Source organism: Oncorhynchus kisutch, linkage group LG5 (assembly GCF_002021735.2).
Source record: "Oncorhynchus kisutch isolate 150728-3 linkage group LG5, Okis_V2, whole genome shotgun sequence".
NCBI classification, from domain to species: Eukaryota; Metazoa; Chordata; class Actinopteri; order Salmoniformes; family Salmonidae; genus Oncorhynchus; species Oncorhynchus kisutch.
In genome coordinates this window covers 66580097-66601971 of record NC_034178.2, presented here as the reverse complement: position 1 = coordinate 66601971, position 21875 = coordinate 66580097, and the positions used below count along the sequence as shown (strand labels likewise).

The 21875-nt window shown below is 43.1% G+C and overlaps 1 protein-coding gene across 1 annotated transcript; it reads left to right on the top strand.

Moving 5' to 3' along the window:
- The first annotated feature begins 7 nt into the window (after positions 1-7).
- znfx1 (zinc finger, NFX1-type containing 1) lies at positions 8-14418 on the top strand. Its single transcript, XM_020483951.2, has 13 exons — positions 8-1045; positions 1161-1447; positions 1789-2021; positions 5829-5960; positions 6438-6586; positions 6793-6936; positions 7207-7324; positions 8480-8709; positions 8949-9088; positions 9654-9954; positions 11028-11138; positions 11250-11345; positions 11553-14418. The coding sequence occupies exons 1-13, from the start codon at positions 23-25 to the stop codon at positions 14004-14006; spliced, it is 5418 nt and encodes a 1805-aa protein (XP_020339540.2). The 5' UTR covers positions 8-22; the 3' UTR covers positions 14007-14418.
- Positions 14419-21875: the final 7457 nt, after the last annotated feature.

Here is a 21875-nt window from a genome sequence, read left to right as displayed (position 1 = left end):
GGGAGGAGGAGGAGGAGAAAGAATGGGAGGCAGAGGAGAAGGCAGAGGAGGAGGGAGAGGAGGAGGGAGAGGAAGAGATGGAGAGAGAGGGGGAGGGAGAGGAAGAGCTGCAGATGGTGGCGCTCCTCATGTTCGTCCAATGGGGTACAAAACGTTGGAGGAGCTCTCAGGGAAAGAACCTTCAGAAATAGCCATTACTCTTGCCTCCAGTTATGGACTGCAAGCTCTACTCGACGAACGAGAGATGCGAAAGGACCTCGTTCAGCTCCTCTGCCAAGTCCTCTGCAAGGCCTTCTTGTCCAAAACTGACCGTCAAACTATACAGCACTTGGCTGGCTTAATCAAGCATTCTGGATTCCTCCGAACCATCCTGCCCCATTATGTGATGGGAATGGGGTCAGAGTTCGACCTCACTCGCCGGGAACAGTACCCCCAGCACTTGGACAACATCATGACCCTTCTCGCTGAGGTGCTCAGGATATTCCCGGCTAGCTCGACCCAGGCCGTGTCCATGATAGTGGCCCTCTTCAGACCAGTCATCAACAGCCTGCGAGCTGTGGGGGTGGATGTCCTGGAGCAGACGGAGGAGAACCTGGAGAAGATCCAGGTCCTGGTGGAGCACCTCCAGGAGAGAGCCAGGGAGGGCACCCTAAAGTCGGACAACTACTCCTTCATCACCCCCCAGGAGGATGCCCCACCTGGGGAGGCCGACTTCAGGACCTTGTCCATCTACCCCACCCCCGAGGAGTTCCACCAGGAACAGAGGCCCTTCCTCAGGCCCAACCTCATCTTGAAACGCTATGCCAGCGGACTGCTGTACCTGGACACGCACTTCCGGCTCATGCGAGAGGACTTTGTGAGACCTCTTCGAGAGGGCATCAAGAAGCTGCTTCAGAGCCAGCAGGACCTGGGCAATAAAGACGTCCCTTTGAGGAAGAAGCGCTTCGATGACATCACAGTGTACTTTGACACGCGACTGGTGGTTCCAATGTGCACCCGGTCTGGTTTGGCCTATAAGGTCCAGTTTGACTCCAAACCTCTTAAGGTCAGTCAGTTCTATTGAGTATTTGAACAGAAGAAATATAATTTACCAAGACTTGCCAACATCGTGTAGTAGAGTACATTCAATATATGTTCATGTTATTCTCTGTCCCACACAGTTTGTCCGCTGGCAGAACTCCAAGCGGCTGATATATGGGTCCCTGGTCTGCATGTCCAGTGACAACTTTGAGACTTTCCTGTTTGCCACTGTGTCGGACCGGGACCCCAAGGAGCTAGAGAAGGGCTTTGTCCAGATCATTTTCTCAACGGAGAGCAGGCGAGCCCTAGCCGGAGTGGAGGCCCACCAGTCCTTCCTCATGGTGGAGACAACCGCCTACTTTGAGGCCTACCGCTACGTCCTCGAGGGGCTGCAGGAGCTGGAAGTAGAGGATCTGCCCTTCCAGAGGTCGGTGTACTGTCTGTCGTTGTTGAATTCAATCATTAGTCAGCCCTACGTATGTACTGGCTGTCGCACCGGTGGTGTTGATGCTATGAGAGAGAGTCGGCTAAATATTTTTGTTCCACCATGTTTTTCTGATATTGAGAGTCGCAGATTGCGTTCATACAGTTCCATACTTCTGATCTTAACGTGTTTAACATGGTTTGTGGGTGACTTACCTCTTCCACCAGCTGCTAGATGATATTTAGCAGAACATTTACTGCATATCAATTATTGTAATGAAGAATGAGAACTTTCTGACTAACAACATTTTTTATTTTTTATTCATGACAACATGTAAATTGCAGGTATATAGTGGAATGTAGCTCAGAGGTCCACCCTCCTGCCTACCTGCCAATGGGGGATACATATGACCTGTCTGCTATTGCGGTGCCTGAGTTTAAGAGCAGCCGCTTCCACACCCTGGATCCTGAAGCCTGGCCCCCCATGGAGCAGCTGGGATTGGACGAGTCCCAGATGAGAGCACTTCAGCTCGCCCTCACCAAGGAGCTGGCAATCATCCAGGGACCCCCAGGCACAGGTGGAATACATATAGAACAAATTATACATATTGAATTAGATCATGTTTATGTACACTACCGTTCAAAAGTTTGGGGTCACTTAGAAACGTCCTTGTTTTTGAAAGAAAAGCACATTTTTTGTCCATTAAAATAACATCAAATTGATCAGAATTACAGTGCAGACATTGTTAATGTTGTAAATGACTATTGTAGCTGGAAATGGCAGATTTGTTATGGAATACAGTTCAAGTGAAAAGTTTCCAAACACTTAGGTTGGAGTCATTAAAACTTGTTTTTCAACCACTCCACAAATTTCTTGTTAACAAACTATAGTTTTGGCAAGTCGGTTAGGACAACTACTTTGTGCATGACACAAGTAATTTTTCCAACAATTGTTTACAGACAGATTATTTCACTTACAATTCACTGTATCACAATTCCAGTGGGTCAGAAGTTTACATACACTAAGTTGACTGTGCCTTAAAACAGCTTGGAAAATTCCAGAAAATGATGTCATGGCTTTTAGAGATTCTGATAGGCTAATTTACATAAGTTGAGTCAATTGGAGGGTTACCTGTGAATGTATTTTAAGTCCTACCTTCAAAGTCAGTGCCTTTTTGCTTGACATCATGGGAAAATCAAAAGAAATCAGCCAAGACTTCAGAAAAACAATTGTAGACCTCCACAAGTCTGGTTCGTCCTTGGGAGCAATTTCCAAACGCCTGAAGGTACCACGTTCATCTGTACAAACAATAGTACATACGTTTAAACCCCATGGGACCACGCAGCCGTCATACCGCTCAGGAAGGAGACGTGTTCTGTCTCCTAGAGATGAACGTACTTTGGTGTGAGAAGTGCAAATCAATCCCAGAACAACAGTAAAGGACCTTGTGAAGATGCTGGAGAAAACAGGTACAAAAGTATCTATATCCACAGTAAAACGAGTCCTATATCGACATTACCTGAAAGGCCGCTCAGCAAGGAAGAAGCCACTGCTCCCAAATCGCCATAAAAAAGTCAGACTACGGTTTGCAACTGCACATGGGGACAAAGATCGTACTTTTTGGAGAAATGTCCTCTGGTCTGATGAAACAAAATAGAACTGTTTGGCCATAATGACCATTGTTATGTTTGGAGGAAAAAGGGGGAGGCTTGCAAGCCGAAGATCACCATCCCAACCCTGAAGCACGGGGGTAGCAGCATTATGAGGGTGCTTTGCTGCAGCGGGGACTGGTGCACTTCACAAAATAGATGGCAACATGAGGAAGGACAATTATGTGGATATATTGAAGCAAAATCTCAAGACATCAGTCAGGAAGTTAAAGCTTGGTCGCAAATGGGTCTTCCAAATGGACAATGACCCAAAGCATACTTCCAAAGTTGTGTCAAAATGGCTTTAAGCACAACAAATTAAAGGTATTGGAATGGCCATCACAAAGCCCTGACCTCAATCCTATTGAAAATTTGTGGGCAGAACTGAAAAATTGTGTGCGAGCAAGGAGGCCTACAAACCTGACTCCGTTACACCAACTCTGTCAGGAGGAATGGGCCAAAATTCACCCATCTTATTGTGGGAAGCTTGTGGATTACAAGCTTCCCACAATAATTATCCATATAAGTGTCCTTCCTTATGACGCCATCTATTTTGTGAAGTGCAGCAGTCCCTCCTGCAGCAAAGCACCCCACAACATGATGCTGCCATCTTCGTGCTTCATGGTTGGGATGGTGTTCTTCGGCTTGCAAGCCTCCCCCTTTTTCCTCCAAACATAACGATGGTCATTATGGCCAAACAGTTCTATTTTTGTTTCATCAGACCAAAGGACATTTCTCAAACCGCAAACCGTAGTCTGGCTTTTTTTATGGCGGTTTTGGAGCAGTGGATTCTTCCTTGCTGAGCGGCCTTTCAGGTTATGTCGATATAGGACTCGTTTTATTGTGGATATAGATACTTTTGTTCTGTTTTCTCCAGCATCTTCACTTGGCCCTTTGCTGTTGTTCTGGGATTGATTTGCACTTTTCGCTCCAAAGTACGTTCATCTCTAGGAGACAGAACGCGTTTCCCTCCGGAGCGGTATGACGGCAGTGTGGTCCCATGGTGTTTATACTTGCGTACTATTGTTTGTACAGATAAACGTGATACCTTAAGGTGTTTGGAACTTGCTCCCAAGGATGAACCAGACTTGTGGATGTCTTTTCTGAGGTCTTGGCTGATTTCTTTAGATTTTCCCATGACGTCAAGCAAAGAGGCACTGAGTTTGAAGGTAGGCCTTGAAATACATCCACAGGTTCACCTCCAATTGACTCAAATTATGTCAATTCGCCGATCAGAATCTTCTCAATCCATGACATCATTTTCTGGAATTTTCCAAGCTGTTTAAAGGCACAGTCAACTTAGTGTATGTAAACTTCTGACCCACTGGAGTTGTGATACAGTGAATTGTAAGTGAAATAATCTGTCTGTAAACAATTGTGCGTGACACAAGTAATTTTTCCAACAAGGTAGATGTCCTAACCGACTTGCCAAAACTATAGTTTGTTTACGAGAAATTTGTGGAGTGGTTGAAAAACGAGTTTTAATGACTCCATCCTAAGTGTATTTAAACTTCCGACTTCAACTGTACATCGGTGTACAGAGTTTCATTATCAGCATCCACTCCTGTGTTCCAATGGCACGTTGTGTTAGTTAATCCAAGTTTATAATTTTAAAAGTCTAATTGATCATTAGAAAACCCTTTTGCAATTATGTTAGCACAGCTGAAAACTGTTGTACTGATTAAAGAAGCAATAGAAGTGGTCTCCTTTAGACTAGTTGAGTATCTGGAGCATCAGCATTTGTGAGATCGATTACAGGCTCAAAAGGGCCAGAAACAAAGAACTTTCTTCTGAAACTCGTCAGTCTATTCTTGTTCTGAGAATTGAAGGCTATTCTATGCGAGAAATTTCCAAGAAACTGAAGATCTCGTACAATGCTGTGTACTACTCCCTTCACAGAACAGGGCAAACTGGCTCTAACCAGAATAGAAAGAAGAGTGGGAGGCCCCGGTGCACAGCTGAGCAAGAGGACAAGTACATTAGAGTGTCTAGTTTGAGAAACAGACGCCTCACAAGTCCTTAACTGGCCAGCATCCCGGAGTTGCTTCTTCACTGTTGACGTTGAGACTGGTGTTTTGCTGGTACTATTTAATGAAGCTGCCAGTTAAGGACTTGTGAGGCATCTGTTTCTCAAACTAGACACTCTAATGTACTTATCCTCTTGCTCAGTTGTGCACAGGGTCTCCCACTCCTCTTTCTATTCTGGTTAGAGGCAGTTCGCGGTGTTCTGTGAAGGGAGTAGTACACAGCTTTGTACGAGATCATCCATTTTTATTGCTTCTTTAATCTGAACAACAGTTTTCAGCTGTGCTAACATAATTGCAAAAGGGATTTCTAATGATCAATTAGCCTTTTAAAATGATAAACTTGGATTAGCTAACACAACATGCCATTGGAACACAGGAGTGATGGTTGCTGATAATGAGCCTCTGTACTCCTATGTAGATATTCCATAAAATATCTGGTGTTTCCAGCTGCAATAGTCATTTACAACATTAACAATGTCTACATTGTATTTCTAATCAATTTGATGTTATTTTAATGGACAAAATGTGCTTTTCTTTCAAAAACAAGGACTTTTCGAAGTGACTGTAAACGTTTGAATGGTAGTGTACATGTACAATTTCTAGGCTGAAAGTTTGATATTGGTATGCCATACTGCTTCATGTGTTGGTGGACTTGCAGGAGTATAATACTTTTGGACGTTCGTTTTCTCTCCTTACTCATAATCTCAGGGAAGACCTACACAGGACTAAAGATCGCCCAAGCTCTTTTGACCAATCAGGAGGTGTGGAAAGGTGTCTTTGACTCCTCCCCAATGCTGGTGGTTTGTTATACCAACCACGCTCTAGACCAGTTCCTGGAAGGTAGGGCTCCTGCTCCCCGACATACTGAACTATGGATGTATGGTATATGAATGCATGATTGTCCCACACTACTTTTGCTTCCGTTATTTTCAACCTCAAGCCATTCTTGAAAATGTCATGATTTGTGTTTTACCAGATATAATTCTGAAGGGCACTTTAGTCATCACATGTATCAGCAGCTTTTTCATTTGTTTAACATGCACCATAGGCATGCACAAGTTCATTTATTTAACATTGTGCACCATAGCCATCCACAAGTTCATTTGTTTAACATTGTGCACCATAGGCATTCTCCAGTTCATTTGTTTAACATTGTGCACCATAGGCATCCACAAGTTCATCAGTTTAACATTGTGCACCATAGGCATTCTCCATTTCATTTGTTTAACATTGTGCACCATAGGCATCCACAAGTTCATTTGTTTAACATTGTGCACCAAATCCACAAGTTCATTTGTTTAACATTGTGCACCAAAGGCATCCACAAGTTTTTACCAGACGGTATTGTAAGAGTGGGTGGGCGAAGCAACAGTGAGGCCCTGAAGCGTTTCACTCTGGGGGAGCTGAAAAGGTCCCATGACTTCCGCCGCAGACTACCACAACATCTTCGCCGTGCCAACAGTGAGGTGAGAGTTAGTGTGGGAAACCTGAAAGTTACGCTAAAATTTGAAAAATAGTCTTAAAATGTAAATGAGCACTCCTATTGAAGTCAATGTAGCTCAGCTTCCGTATGTGTCAGGAATGTAACAACCAGGTTGGATATGTTTTGGGGAAATAGTCATTTAGGGAAACGATACCACACACTGATGCTCAGAATATTGTTTCCTCTCAGATCTATGATGCACTGCGGACCGAAGAGACTAAGATCCAGACTCAGTCTGTGCAGCTGGAGTGCAGTCTGCGAGGCGTTCTGAGGGAACAGTTCCTTCAAAGGTTCATCTCAGAGGAGCACTGGGATAGCCTGTCCCTCCAGCCTGTGAGTCGTTGATACCACTGTCAAATATAAAGTGGTGACTACTGCTATGACTATAACTCATAGTTCCACCACCTCTGCTACTTCTAGAACTATGATGATGTCATATAGGATAACTACAATGAGGACGATAACCCCTACTGCTTATTCAAGGCTTAAGATTCATGTAAACAAAATAGACATTCCCAGAAATGCTTTATGATACGATCTGTGATAATCTGCTATTGACCTGAGTGGAGACAATACTTACTCTTGATATGTACTTTTCCTCAGGCACTGGATGGTTTTGAGAGCTATGGTGGGAAGAAGCCATCTATGATAATGGAGTGGCTGGGGTTAGGTTCCACTGCCTTCCAGCAGAGGACACCACATCCTCAAAATGACAATGCAGGTGAGAAGCCACTGCAGTACCACTGAACGAAGACATAGGGCTGGAACAGTTATTGTATCATCTCGTAACTGACAATTATGGACAATAACCCTGAACTTTAAAACAATTATTGTCATAATCTTCTTACTACATTATCTTCAGTAGAAGGGGGATACACCTTTATATTTAAGTAGATATAGTTTACCCAATAGCAGTTAATTTTTTAATTTAATTTTTTACATGAAGTTGGTAATCATTATATGAACAGAACGGCACGGTCAGGAGGAGAAGCGTAATTCCCAAACGTTCCAAGCGACAGGGGTGTCCCCAAAGCTGTGTTGTATTCATTAGGTACAGTATATTGTAACTTGTTTTCAAAGATAGGTTATAATGCATTATAAGCAGTTTGTTTAAAATAATTATATAATAATAACCGTGCTTGACAATTCATTGTTACCCAAAATTGCATAATCGTCACAGTAGACGAGACACAACATGATCAGACAGACATAACAACTGGAACAGGTGCAGAGCAAATCAAAATCAAATTGTATTTGTCAAATGCTCTGAATACAACAGGTCTAGACTTTACTGTGAAATGTTTACTTTATGAGCCCTTTCCCAACAATGCAGAGTTAAAAAAAGTGCTTCTCCTTGTGGCCTTGTATTTGTCAACATTGCTTGTGAATATATTATGGCTGTAGTTCACATAGCTAGCTAGTAGTCTGCTGTATCTATTGAACTCTTTTATGTTTTCTTTAAAACTCCCCTTGATCCTGAAACTATATTGGGTGTAGCAGAGTTCAGAGTTCATCGAATCAAATGTTATTTGTCACACACACGTGTTCAGCAGATGTTATTGTGGGTGTAGCGAAATGCTTCTAGCTCCGACGGTGCAGTAATATCTGACAAGTAATATCTAACAATTTCACAACAATACACACAATACACACAAATATAAAGTAAAGGAATAGAATTAAGAATCTATAAATATTTGGGTTAGAAATGTCAGAGTGGCATTGACTAAGAAACAGTAGAATAGGATAGAATACAGTAAATACATATGAGATGAGTAATGCAAAATATGTAAACATTATTAAAGTGACTGTTGAGAGAAGTACTAGGAATAGAAGTTAGAAACTCCTCACCCATTTTACCCTCTCTGTTTTGTGATAGATGGGGAAATGGACGAAGATGAGGAGGAGGAGGAGGACCTGATCGAGATAGCGGAGGAGGCAGACCTGATCCAGATGGAACGCTTTGTAGAAGTCTCAGACATGCATCAAAGTCACGATGATGATCGAAGAAAGATGGAGGAGACAGTCAGGGATATGGCGGAAATGATGCTGGCCATGAACCTGGAGAACACTCTGATACATGCAGAGCAGAGTGAAGAAGGCTGGGAGGTGAGAACCTACAACGTGCCTTGATCCAAACTTATTGTATAACAATATAGCCAAAATACATTGCATCATACAATATGTGAATCACAAACTAATTTAGCTGCTTATTGATTTAAAATGACAATCACCTGCTTCATTTTCACAGTATTTAGCTCAGGAGTATGGTAGAAAGACAGGTGCTGGGTTAAAGGAATAGTTAATGTTATTTGAAAAGTCTGACGTGTCTCTCTCTGTGTGCGCAGATACAGCGGGTGCAGAAGAGGAAGATGAAACATCGTATTAGGAGAGAGCTGGGCAGCAGCTCAGCCATGAGTGAAGATGAGGAACACACCATTCAGGATGTGTGGACTCTTAGTCTGCCAGACAGATGGAGACTGTACCGGTAATAGTCTCTCTCATCCCCTAGGCAACGCCAGACTGCGAGAGCGTATATTCCCATTGTGCATAATTATGTCAACTAATTACTGAGAAAATGTATCTCAGTAGATGCATGCACTGAACCCCTCACCTCTACAAGTTTCTGTCACCCTGGCAATGTAACTGTGCTTAGTTTGTGCAAAGTGCACAGTCGTCATGACCACACAAACCACACAGGTGTGCGATTGACTGTGCCACCTTAAGTGACGCATGTTTTGATCTGACTGGGGAAAAGACCCAGTTGTGTGCCAAGCCAAAAATCCATTTTGGATGATGCAATAAAGAAATTGTCACAGCTCCAGCGTGTTGGATTGACTCAGTAAATCATACAAGTAATAAAGGATTCTGCTCTACACATTATCTACGAATCTCAGATATTCAGAATTTGATTGTGACAGGGTTATGTCAGGTAAACACAACTTTTCTATAGGAACTTTGTTAGTTTTATGACCTGCGTGTGTAGACTCCATTAGTGGCCTTACCGTCAAATGCTACCAATGACCTCATCTGACGCTGCTCTGTGTTCGCAGGTTATGGGTGGGGCGTTATCGGACGGAGCTGCGTATGCGAGCCCAGCAGGCAGAGCAGGACTATCAGGATGCTGCCGAGCGTCTGGCTGAGATTCGTCTCCGTGAGGACTTATGTGTCCTGAAGGAAGCCAAGGTCATCGGCATGACGACCACGGGGGCTGCTAGATGGCGCAAAGCTTTGCAGGAAGTGCGCCCCCGCCTAGTGATCGTGGAAGAGGCAGCAGAGGTACTGGAGGCCCACACCATCACCACTCTGAGCCAGGCCTGCCAGCACCTCATTCTCATTGGAGACCACCAACAGGTACTGGACACTCATTGGCCAGGCATGGTCAACTTCCCTACTGTTATGCCACTAAATCCTGTGATTGAATTGGACATGAAAATTGCTCCTAATGTTCAATTGATTTGAAAATTGCTTCTAATGTAAAATTGACTTGAACATTGCTCCTAATGTTAAATTGACTTGAACATTGCTCCTAATGTAAAATTGACTTGAACATTGCTCCTGATGTAAAATTGACTTGAACATTGCTCCTGATGTAAAATTGACTTGAACATATCTCCTAATGTAAAATTGCTCCTAATGTAAACTGGGCATTTGTCGATTGAAAGTCCATGGTCATTTTAATTTCTTATTGAATTGCAATCAACTTCCAACTCTGCTTGGGGCTAAATGGAGAGTTCACCCAGCTATAAGGTCTTACGTAACTTGACTTGTTCCTTTTAGCTCTGAGTGAAAAAGCTAAAGCACTCTGGGAATATCACGTATTTTACTCAGTTCAATATAATCCACTTTTATTCAAAGCTGGTATTCTTGAGATGTGCACTTTACTTTCGTGTAGGTGGATCACACTTTGGATGAGAAAAAAAGCTTTGGCTTTGAAGTGCTATTAATCAAAAGTTAGTGGTTGAAATCTAACACAGTCAGGCAGAAACAAACTGAGTACAATAACTCACATTATTTGAGAATGTTTTGTATCTTTCCCACACCCCCTCCCACATACATTCTTACCTTGTCCCCTAAATAAAGCAGACACACATTAACAACTGAAAAGAAGCAGGAAAACAAGATAGGATAGCAAAACTGTGAGTTTTTATTTTCAAATACTGTATACTTTTCGTACTCTTTTTATTTTACTTTATTACATTGATTTGAGAGGGCCAATGCACATTTATCAAGATTTCTGTAAATGTGATTTAGTCGAACGGCAAATGTTTATCTTTGGGCAGGTTCTGGAAAAACAGTGTTCAACAACAAGTAATAGAGTTGAGGAGATGTTGTCTAAAAGTGTTGAAATGAGGTGGTCCATTCCATCCTCTCTTGGGCTTCAGCGGTATTTATAGGGGTACTTATGTAGCTCATTGTGTCCCTAGCTCCGGCCCAGTGCAACAGTGTTCGAACTGGCCAAGAACTTCAATCTTGAAGTGTCCATGTTTGAGAGGCTGATAAAGATGGACTTTCCATACGTCAGACTTAACTACCAGGTACGTGTGGGGAATCTAAAGGGAAAGTGTATATGGATAAACCAATCCATAGAACCTTGTTCTTCATTGTCCATTGACCAATCCTCTAACTCTGGGTCTATCCCCGCACAGCATCGCATGAGGCCAGACATTGCCCGTCTCCTGGTCCCGCACATCTACTCTGAGCTAGAGAACCACCCCTCAGTGATGGACTATGACAATATTAAGGTTCGTCAATGCTTTCAGAGACTTTTTACATGGTAGTTACCCTCCTAGCAGGAGTGCATTTAAAGTGTACTGTATACTGAATATCCATTTCAGCATGTCATCAATTCAATGAACCATCAATAAAGTACAATAAACAGTCCATGTGTAGGCCTTAGAAGTTAGTTGCGGTCCAATAACCGTTGTATTCACCTCCCTGTTGTCTTGTAGGGTCTTCTCTCCAACATGTTCTTTGTGGAGCATAACTACCCGGAGGAGGAGATCAGGGATGGAAAGAGTCGCCAGAACCTCCACGAGGCCTTCTTTGTGGTAGCGTTGTGTCGCTACCTCCTGTTACAGGAATACCAGCCGTCCCAGATCACCATCCTCACCACTTACACTGGCCAACTCCACTGTCTGCGCAAACTCATGCCAGCCAAAGAGTTCAATGGGGTAAAAGTTCATGTTGTTGACAAATACCAAGGAGAGGAGAATGATATTGTCCTGCTGTCGCTGGTTCGAAGTAACAAAGAGGAGAAGGTGGGCTTCTTGAACATCCCCAACCGCGTCTGTGTGGCCCTGTCACGGGCTAAGAAGGGTCTCTACTGCGTTGGAAACATGGCCATGTTGGGAAAAGTCAAGCTTTGGAGCAACATCCTGCACACACTGCGAGAGAAAGACCAAGTGGGACCTGCCCTGACCCTGTGCTGCCAGAACCACCCTGAGCGACATATTAAAGCATTCTGCGGTGACGACTTCAAACATGCTCCTGAGGGAGGCTGCAACCTGCCCTGCGAGTTCCGCTTGAACTGTGGTCACGTGTGCTCCAGTGCTTGCCACCCGTACGACCAAGAGCACAAGAAGTACACATGTAACAAGAAGTGCCAGAAGGTCCTCTGTGAGCTGGGGCATCGATGCAAACTTCTGTGCTACAAGAAGTGCCCTACAGACTGCCTTACGCGGGTAGAGAAAATCGTACCGCGATGCCAGCACAAGCAGATGGTGCCCTGTCACCAGGCTCCAGAGCAGTTTGTGTGCCAGGAGCCCTGTCAGAAGATGCTGGTGTGTGGCCATCTATGTGCCACTGTGTGTGGGGAGTCCTGCACCACCACCTGCATGGCAACAGTCACCTTGGAGCTCAAGTGTGGACACAAGCAAGAAGGTCCCTGTCATTATAGGAGATCTACAGTACAGCCGGACTGCAGGGCACCTTGCAAACAGATTCTGAAGTGTGGCCACCCCTGTCCTGGTTCCTGCCAGAGATGCCACCAGGGCCGCTTCCACTTGGGCTGTTTCCACCGATGTGATAAGCTCCTAGTCTGCTCCCACAAGTGTCGGGAGCCCTGTACACGTGACTGCCCTTCCTGTCCAATTCTCTGTGAGAATCGCTGCATCCACAGTGCCTGTAAGAAGCCCTGCGGCCAGCCCTGTGCCCCCTGCATAGAGCCCTGTGCCTGGCAGTGTCCTCACCAGGGCTGCAGCAAACTCTGCCATGAGCCTTGTGACCGTCCACCCTGCACCCAGCCCTGCACCAAAACCTTGCAGTGTGGGCACCCCTGCATCGGCCTGTGTGGAGACCCCTGCCCCAACAAGTGCCGTGTTTGCCACCGCGAGGATGTTATGGAGATCTTCTTTGGTACGGAGGACGATGCTGAGGCCTGCTTTATTCAGCTGGACGACTGCGGACACATCTTTGAGTCCACGTCCATGGATATATACATGGGGATGGATGACAACCAGCAGGCTACCGAGGAGCAGCTCGCAGTAAAGTTGAAGGAGTGCCCCAGGTGTCGCACTCCCATCCGCAGGAATCTCCGGTACGGGGCTTACGTCAACCGGAGTCTGGCGATAATTGAGAAAGTTAAGGAGAAGATTAATGGAGCACAGTCAGATATTGCGGCACAAAAGGCGGTCCTTAAGCAGCAATGGATTGACAAGGAGGACTTGCAAAGGTATCTACCAATGGAGTACATACAGATCGAGAAAAAACTAAGGGCCTCCCACCTCACAGCTAAGGAACTGTGGATCACGGAAAACAAGATGGCCTTCCTTGAGAGAGTTGGCAAGTTGCTGAAGATTAGTAGGCAGCACATGTCAAGTGCGGAAGTTTTCCACTTTGATGAGAAAGTCGAAGAGTTCCTGAGGTGGCTGATGGATTGTTACCAGAAGTTCTCGGAGCAGCAGGCTTCTGATCTGCAGAGAGAGCTACAGAGGCTCTCCTTTTTGGCTGAGCTCAACGCCCGCTGCAAGATGGCTAAGGACACAGGCCGTGGGGTCAAGGTTCAGGCTGAGGTCACAGCCATAAGGGAGGTTCTGGAGAGAATGCAGCCATTCACTCTGCAAGACGAGGACTCGGTAAAGCAGGCACTGAAAGACTTGGCTGAAAAGCTACCAAGCTCTGGCCTGGGGATCAGTGATGATGAACGAAATATGATACTCTCAGCCATGAGTTTGCCTAAAGGCCACTGGTACTCCTGCCCCAACGGTCACGTCTATGCCATCGGAGATTGTGGAGGCGCCATGATGAGCCGTAACTGCCCAGAGTGCAATGCTACGATCGGTGGAGCAAACCATGCTCTGGCAAGTGGCAACAGAGTGGCTTCAGAGATGGATGGGGCACAACACGCTGCGTGGTCTGAAGCTAACAATATGCTGAACTTTGGTCTGATGAACCTTGCTGATTAAAAACTAATTATTTTCTCTGTTTAATTGTGACTTCAGGACCGATGTGACAATTATCATAATTTGCACTCCAGAAAGCGTTGCTATATCAATTGATATATTTAAATGCTGAAATCACTGTAAATGATTAATTGAATGTGATGAAATCAATCTGCTTTGTCAATATAATATTTATTGTTATTATACTTTTTAAAGTGATATCACTCCAGAGTACAATACTGTATTTTCAACCCAATGTACAATTATGAATTATGCAAATGGTTAGGCAGGATTTTTGGGACTCAACATTTAGACACCTGTGTGTATTTTTCCAGTCACACCAATAGATGGCAGCAGTGTATTGTTCATTTAACAAAGAGTTGGCTTGATATGTGCAATATGTTTTTTCTAATAAAACATATCTGAGACGATCCCATATATTTGCAAATGGATTTTCTAACACACACATACATACACAATTGTGATTCAGCTAACTGAGAAACTCAAAATAAATTAATATGATAAAGGGGCTGAAAAACAACACAAACTCTGGTATGATAAGAAAACACTGTAAATGTAACTAATATACACAAATATACTGGGGGGGGGGGGGGGGGGTAAACTGAAACTCCACCTTGTGTCTTTGACATTGCCCATTTATTTAAATTAGTATAGGCCTACTTTATGTATCGGTTTAATATAATTTCTGAGCATTTTGTGAACTATAGTGTAGTTGGCCCTAAGCTGTAAGTGATTGTCAGGTGGCAGGGTGGAGGTGTTTGACTTGGTGTGGTTAGTCCTATGGCCCTGTCCAGAGACAACCCTTAGTTCCTTCTCCCTAAATCAATAATAAGTCTAGGCGTAAGCAGTATGGCAGTAGCTTTACCTTGCCCTCGGATAGGTTGGGAGGATTTTGTCCCACATTTCTTATACTTATCTAATCCTCTCAGATCTACAAAGGTGCTTGGTTTAGGTACTAAGGGTTGTTTCTGGACAGGGTTCTGTCATCTTATCACAAGCTGCAGGTGTAGGGAACATCAGGACCGTTAGTCGGATAGATGTGAGAGACACACACACACACCGTACACCTAAACGTCTGAAGTTATAAAGATGACAAACACCCTTTATGCATCATCTAGATAGGTGCCCAAGGCTGCATGGATTTGCAGTATTGTAAGCTGCATGGATTTGCAGTATTATAAACTGCATGGCAGGATCAGCAAGTTTCTTGCACTTAGTCAAAACATGACACACGGCTAGCTGGCCAATAATAAAACATCACTGGAATTTCAAACATAACATTCTTGGCCGTGAAGCAGCAAGACCCTAAACAACTTCAAATTCGTGGAAATCGGGGCTGACAACCATTTAGGGCGTTTTGCAGCAGTTTGCATCACTTTATTACATGATGAATGTAGCCTTGTCACAAACCCAGCTCTAATGCAAACCGTGCTCTCTGCAGTAAGAAAAGAAAACTGAAGTGTCAGGATAGGGGGACAAAAAAGAGCAAATTTGAAACCATGAATGTCATGCTGTCAGTATTTATGGTGTTTCGGTTTCAGAGACGGACTTGGACTGAAGGAGGCACTGCAGAAAAATGGTAACATCCTAAGGGGCCCGCAGGCTCATCTGTCACGTCAAATTCCCTTAAAAAAAATCTGTCTGACTTCCTTAGCTGATTGGACTGTCTTTCAAGGACGGTCGAGATTAGAGGAGGATTCAATTGAAGCACATGAGTTAGAGAGGCCAAAATCTGTATTTTTCATGACAATGAATCACTGTCATTGTGCTTAATGGGGAGAAGAGAGCCACTTAAGTGGCACAGATGTAACCATTACTTCAGTGAGAGACGGATTCTAGTGCGCGTCTTTGAGCGTTAACTAAATTAAGGCATGGTTACGGTTGGGTTGAGGAGACACTGATCATGCAGCGACAGCGGGAGAGGTGGATTAATTCAGTCTTATACATGTGTGGTTAGGCTACCCATTATATGAAAGTGATTTTGTATAGATTTTTCCATAGACCTAATCTGTTGTCTTTGAATGTCATGTTCAACACCTTACTATCCTGTATAATATTGTGTAGTGAAGACAGAGTTTGAGGCAGTGCTTGACTTGGACAGGAGCTCACCTGAGCTGAGTACCGGCACCTCAAATGTTCTACTGCTTGAGTTCCTTTTATAGAATATCAGCTCAAAAGTATTGTGGAGCTCCTGCACCTAAATATAAACAGTACCGACACCCAAAATGAGTACAGAGCCTATTTCAGTCCAAGTCAAGTACTGGTTTGATGCATCAAACCAGTACTGAGAATGAGAATCCACCTCAAGGTTGGAAACAGACAGTAGCTATCTATGTTGCATCCTCATCTCATGTTCTTGGCAGGTGTGATTAACGAAGAAGCTTAACAAGATCCGATCTAAATCACTGAATCTGTGAAAACATGTGACATGCATGCAGACTGAGGAGGAGACATGTATGTTAGCCTGTAATTCATTTTCAGCAGGCCTACGGTCATCCAAATGACTCCCTTATCTATTGTACTTGTGCTGCACGGTTCCCATTTGATGATAGACACAGACAGTTTGCTTAAAGTATCATCTAAAATCATCATAAAGTGATGCAAGGTGCTGCAAAGCACCCTAAATGGATGTTTTGAAAGAAAAGCGAGAAAAGCGCCATATAAAATCCATGTATTATACAGTGGGCCCTCAGAATAAAGGTTGTTGGAGGTCGTTCGAAACACTGAAAGGTCCGTAACTTTGAAATTCACTTAAAACAGCATCAAACCTTTATAGGAAATGTTAATTGCATATTTACAATGCGTTTTCTAATCCTTTTAACCAGATACTGTAAATATCTGATGTATTTTTAGCACATGGCTTAGTTTTTGCATTGAGTACATGGTTTGATATTGCCTGTTTGTTATTATAATGTTATTCTAATAATAATCATCCCTTAACTCGTAACTGGGCCGTATCAAACATCACACAGGAGTGCTGATACGTTCAGGTTTCTCCTGTCCATTCGTTACTTTACAAATCACAAAACTGATCCTAGATCAGCACTCTTACTTTGAGACTTCCATCAATGTCTTACCTGTGGATCATAACACGCTGAAATGTATTCACACAAGCACTGTTCAGATTGGCTGTGAACTGAAAGGTTGACATTTATAATCAACTAAAGTGATATAAATAGTCTTTGACAAACCCCATTTGCTGAAATATAAGAATGGGTCGACCATACAGGAGGGCAATTGTAGGTGCATGGACGATTGGTACTGTGTATGCTGTAATCTTTATGAGCCCACATTATGAGTAAATCGTTCATTAAGGCTCCCATGGCTGCATTTATCAGCACTACTTCACTTTAAGTGAAAGAGCTTTTGATATTGTCATAAAACCTGGTATAGCTAGCTACTACTGTGTACTGTCCCGATGTATATATTGTAGCTAGCTACTACTGTGTACTGTCCTGGAGATATGTGCACGGGGATGTTAACGTGTGCACTTACATAGATTACATACGTTTGGGAGGGAAGGTGTTTAAATGTATGCGTAATAACTTAAGATACTGAATATATCAATAGTTTTCACCCCAGTAAGGTGAAAAGCTGTTTTTGCTGAAAGTAACGTTACCCAGGGCCTCTTGGGTCGCATTCTCCCCTGACAAAGTGGTTAGTGATCAGAGGCCCCAATTCTCCCCATCACTCTGGGTCCATGTTCACCATGCAGCTCAGCTCCCAGTGGAGTAAAGAGCTAGAGGTTAGGAGTGGGGAAGGAGTGAGCCCACTGACTTAATCAACTATCATTCTCCCTTCTCCATTGGATAACTGCTGAAATAGGCATCACCGCCCTCCTCTTCAATTTCTCTGATAGGATTTTACCCCTTCATTTTACTGTCTGTATGGTCCTCTTTGTAATTGACCATTCTCTTCCGCTCCAGACTCCAATATCTAATCTTCTTCTCTTGCTTTAGCCCTTACTGATTCAGCTCAGTATCATTTGTTAATAAGCCACATTAGAATTCAATAGACATGCAGCAACATGTTTTTTTGCTGTTCTCTGGGGGAGAAGAGATGTTAGTACATTACATGTCAGCAGCAATTAAAACTTATGATGCTACAAAGTGCAATAACTGTGTCTGTCCAGATGTAGGGTGTTATGTCCATCTAATTGTAACACCCCTTGGTACAGCTTTGAGGGAAAGAATTGGGGGAAAATTCCCATAATTTGTCCTTTCCAAAAAAGGGAATATTAGAAAACACAGCCCAAACTGAAATTTCAACGCCAATCTTGGTAGTCACTCTTCTCAGAATGAAAGTACACTTTCTTCTCTGTTGAAAGTTACGTTATTGATTTTTAATTTTTTTATCACCATAGTTAGACCATTCTTAGATCATTCTTAGATCATTATTAGACCATTCTTAGATCATTCATAGATCATTCTTAGTGTCACACCCTGACCTTAGTATTCTTTATTTTCCTTTTCTGTTATTTTGTTTAGGTCAGGGTGTGACATGGGTGATTTGTCTAGGGTTTTTTGTATGTTTATGGGGCTGTTTCTCTTCTAGGTATATTGTATGTCTATGGTTGCCTAGATTGGTTCTCAATTAGAGGCAGCTGTCTATCGTTGTCTCTGATTGGGAACCATATTTAGGCAGCCATATTCTGTGGGTACTTTGTGGGTGATTGTTTCCTGTCTCTGTGTTCTCTGCACCAGATAGGACTGTTTCGGTTTTGCCACGTTTGGTCTTTTGTGTAGTGTTAATGTTTTCATCTTTCATTAAAATATGTTGAACACGTACTATGCTGCATTTTGTTCTGATCCCTGTTACACCTCCTCTTCAGACGAAGAGGAGGAAATAAGCCGTGACGCTTAGATCATTCTTAGATCATTCTTAGACCATTCTTAGAGCATTCTTAGATCATTCTTAGATCATTCTTAGACCATTCTTAAAGCATTCTTAGATCATTCTTAGATCATTCTTAGACCATTCTTAAAGCATTCTTAGATCATTCTTAGACCATTCTTAGAGCATTCTTAGATCATTCTTAGATCATTCTTAGACCATTCTTAAAGCATTCTTAGATCATTCTTAGATCATTCTTAGACCATTCTTAGAGCATTCTTAGATCATTCTTAGACCATTCTTAGATCATTCTTAGACCATTCTTAGATCATTCTTAGATCATTCTTAGACCATTCTTAGATCATTCTTAGACCATTCTTAGATCATTCTTAGACCATTCTTAGATCATTCTTAGATCATTCTTACAATTGACTCTGGTGGCTTAATTTCTCTTACCAAAATAGTGTAGTAGCCTCAGGGTAACAAAGAATACACCTCAATAATTTATAATCTCAGAGTTCATAAATTATGATAAAAAAATCATGTTTATCTCAAATCTGCTTGCTGGTTTTGAATTAACATATGTCATAATGTCGTTTCTACATGCTCTGGGTCTTAACCTGTTAAGATATAGCGTAGTTATCCTACATCTTCTCTGTGGTTCAGTAACTAGGAAACGGCAGATAAAGGTTCGGAGACTGGAAGGGGCACAGATATGATCGGTTAAGTGGGCTGGAGCATTGCATGAACATGAAATCAATGTTTTTTTGCAACCTAATTAAAGGGTGGTAGTATATTAACAACTGATTACCTTTCCTGTCTCTTGAGATCCATTTCAACACCCCGTGGAACATATGTCACTGCATATCAAAACTTCGATTAAGGCTGAGAGAAACACCGACTCAAACCAAGTTTAGCCCTTGATTCAGTTTCCAGGCTATTTTAAATGTAAATGTATTTTTATTTCAACAAGCCCTCTACGGGATGCGTTCTGCCCAGGTAAGCATATTTACTTTGGTGTGATTCTAAACTAATTTGAATAAATCTGTGAAACCCAATTTACCGTAATTGAGCCTTAATTTCGGAACACCTGCAACTGGATTAGTGACTGACATTAAGTTGTTTTGCTGCACTGGGCCTCCAAGTGCTCCATAATTTTGGATTATTATTTGTTAAATTACACAACACCATATGTGCTTGACAGAATATGCAATGAGCTTGGCTGATGCTTAAATTGACTGAAATATGGCCAAGAAACAGGAATGTAATACGCATCTAATCCATTTTACTCTCCTTCTCCTGGATACCGTGACAAAGGTTGTTTATTACCATTACGATCGCTGTATGATTATCAATACATATTAGAGTCCACCTCATAGACTAACAGGTCCATCAGGCTGTGACAGCTATGTAAAAAACTACGTCCCCAGCTTTAACCAGAGAAAACATTCAGGAAGAATGAGCAACCTTCGCCCCAGCTGAAATCTGCCAGATAAGTTGAATGGCGGATTGTGTTAGTGGGAAGCCCAGCCCCTTGGCCATCAGCTTTTTGTGTGCCTATGTGGCAGCGTGATTTGTGCAATGCCAAACCCATCGATCCACTCCAAATTTGAACAATTACTGCCGCCTGGCATCCTCTTACACTGCCTTTCATTGAGAATGGCTCTGTCAATAGCGCTGTTTATGACAAGATTAATGTGATCTGCCACTGACAGGATGTCATTAGGTGATTATTTCATTCAGAGATGGATATCAAAAGGAGGAGAGGAGGGTGGTGGGTAAAGGTAGAGAGGGAAGGAGGGAAGAGAGGAAAAGAAGGAGGGAGGGAGGTAAAGTAAACCCAATGTTTGCAACCTGATTCAAAGATGCGCTGGTTACTCTTACACCTGTATAGTAACAATGTAACCACTCAAGTAGTAACACAATTGTATTACCATGTTGTTACATTACCACTCTAGTAATTGCATAGTAACGGAGTGTGTTTATTTATTTACTACTGCCTGCTCCAGTTCGTTTAGAGGAGATTACCACTGCCTGCTCCAGCTCGTGTAGAGAAGATTACTACTGCCTGCTCCAACTCGTGTAGAGGAGATTACCACTGCCTGCTCCAGCTCATGTAGAGGAGATTACTACTGCCTGCTCCAGCTCGTGTAGAGGAGATTACAACTGCCTGCTCCAGCTCATGTAGAGAAAATTACCACTGCCTGCTCCAGCTCGTGTAGAGGAGATTACTACTGCCTGCTCCAGCTCGTGTAGAGGAGATTACAACTGCCTGCTCCAGCTCATATAGAGAAGATTACTACTGCCTGCTCCAGCTTGTGTAGAGGAGATTACCACTGCCTGCTCCAGCTCGTGAGTTTCGTGTCAGTTCCCTCCGGTGTTGGGAAATGGCGAGAGTGGTGTAGATGTTGGATACTGACTGTCAGAGACTATTAGAAGTGATCTTGGACCATGTGGTGAACAAACCTAAACTGGAAGCAAATGACGTTATAATGATAAAAGGTGTTATGGACTCCATGCTACCCCTATTCTTCAGTTTGTTGTTAGAAGTAGGCTACAGTGGCGAAGAATGTAAGACAGACACCGAATGGGCAAGATGTGATATTAGCATTGTAGTTAGAGTACTAGTCAAATGTTTGGACACACTTACTCATTCAAGGGTTTTTCTTTACTTTTACTGTTTTTTTCTGCAAACAATGAAACAACACATATATAATCGTGTAGTAACCAAAAAAGTGTTAAAACAATTCTAAATACATTTAGATTTTGCCTTGATGACAGCTTTGCACACTCTTGGCATTCTCTCAACCAGATCATGAGGTAGTCACCTGGAATGCATTTCAATTAACAGGTGTGTCTTGTTAAAAGTTAATTTGTGGCCTCCCGAGTGGCACAGTGGTGTAGCTGTACCACTAGAGGTCCTGGTTCAAGTTCAGGCTCTGTCGCAGCCTTGTCCCATCGCGCTCTAGCGACTCCTGTGGCAAGCCGGGCGCGTGCATGCTGACACGGTCGCCAGGTGAATGGTATTTCCTCCGACAC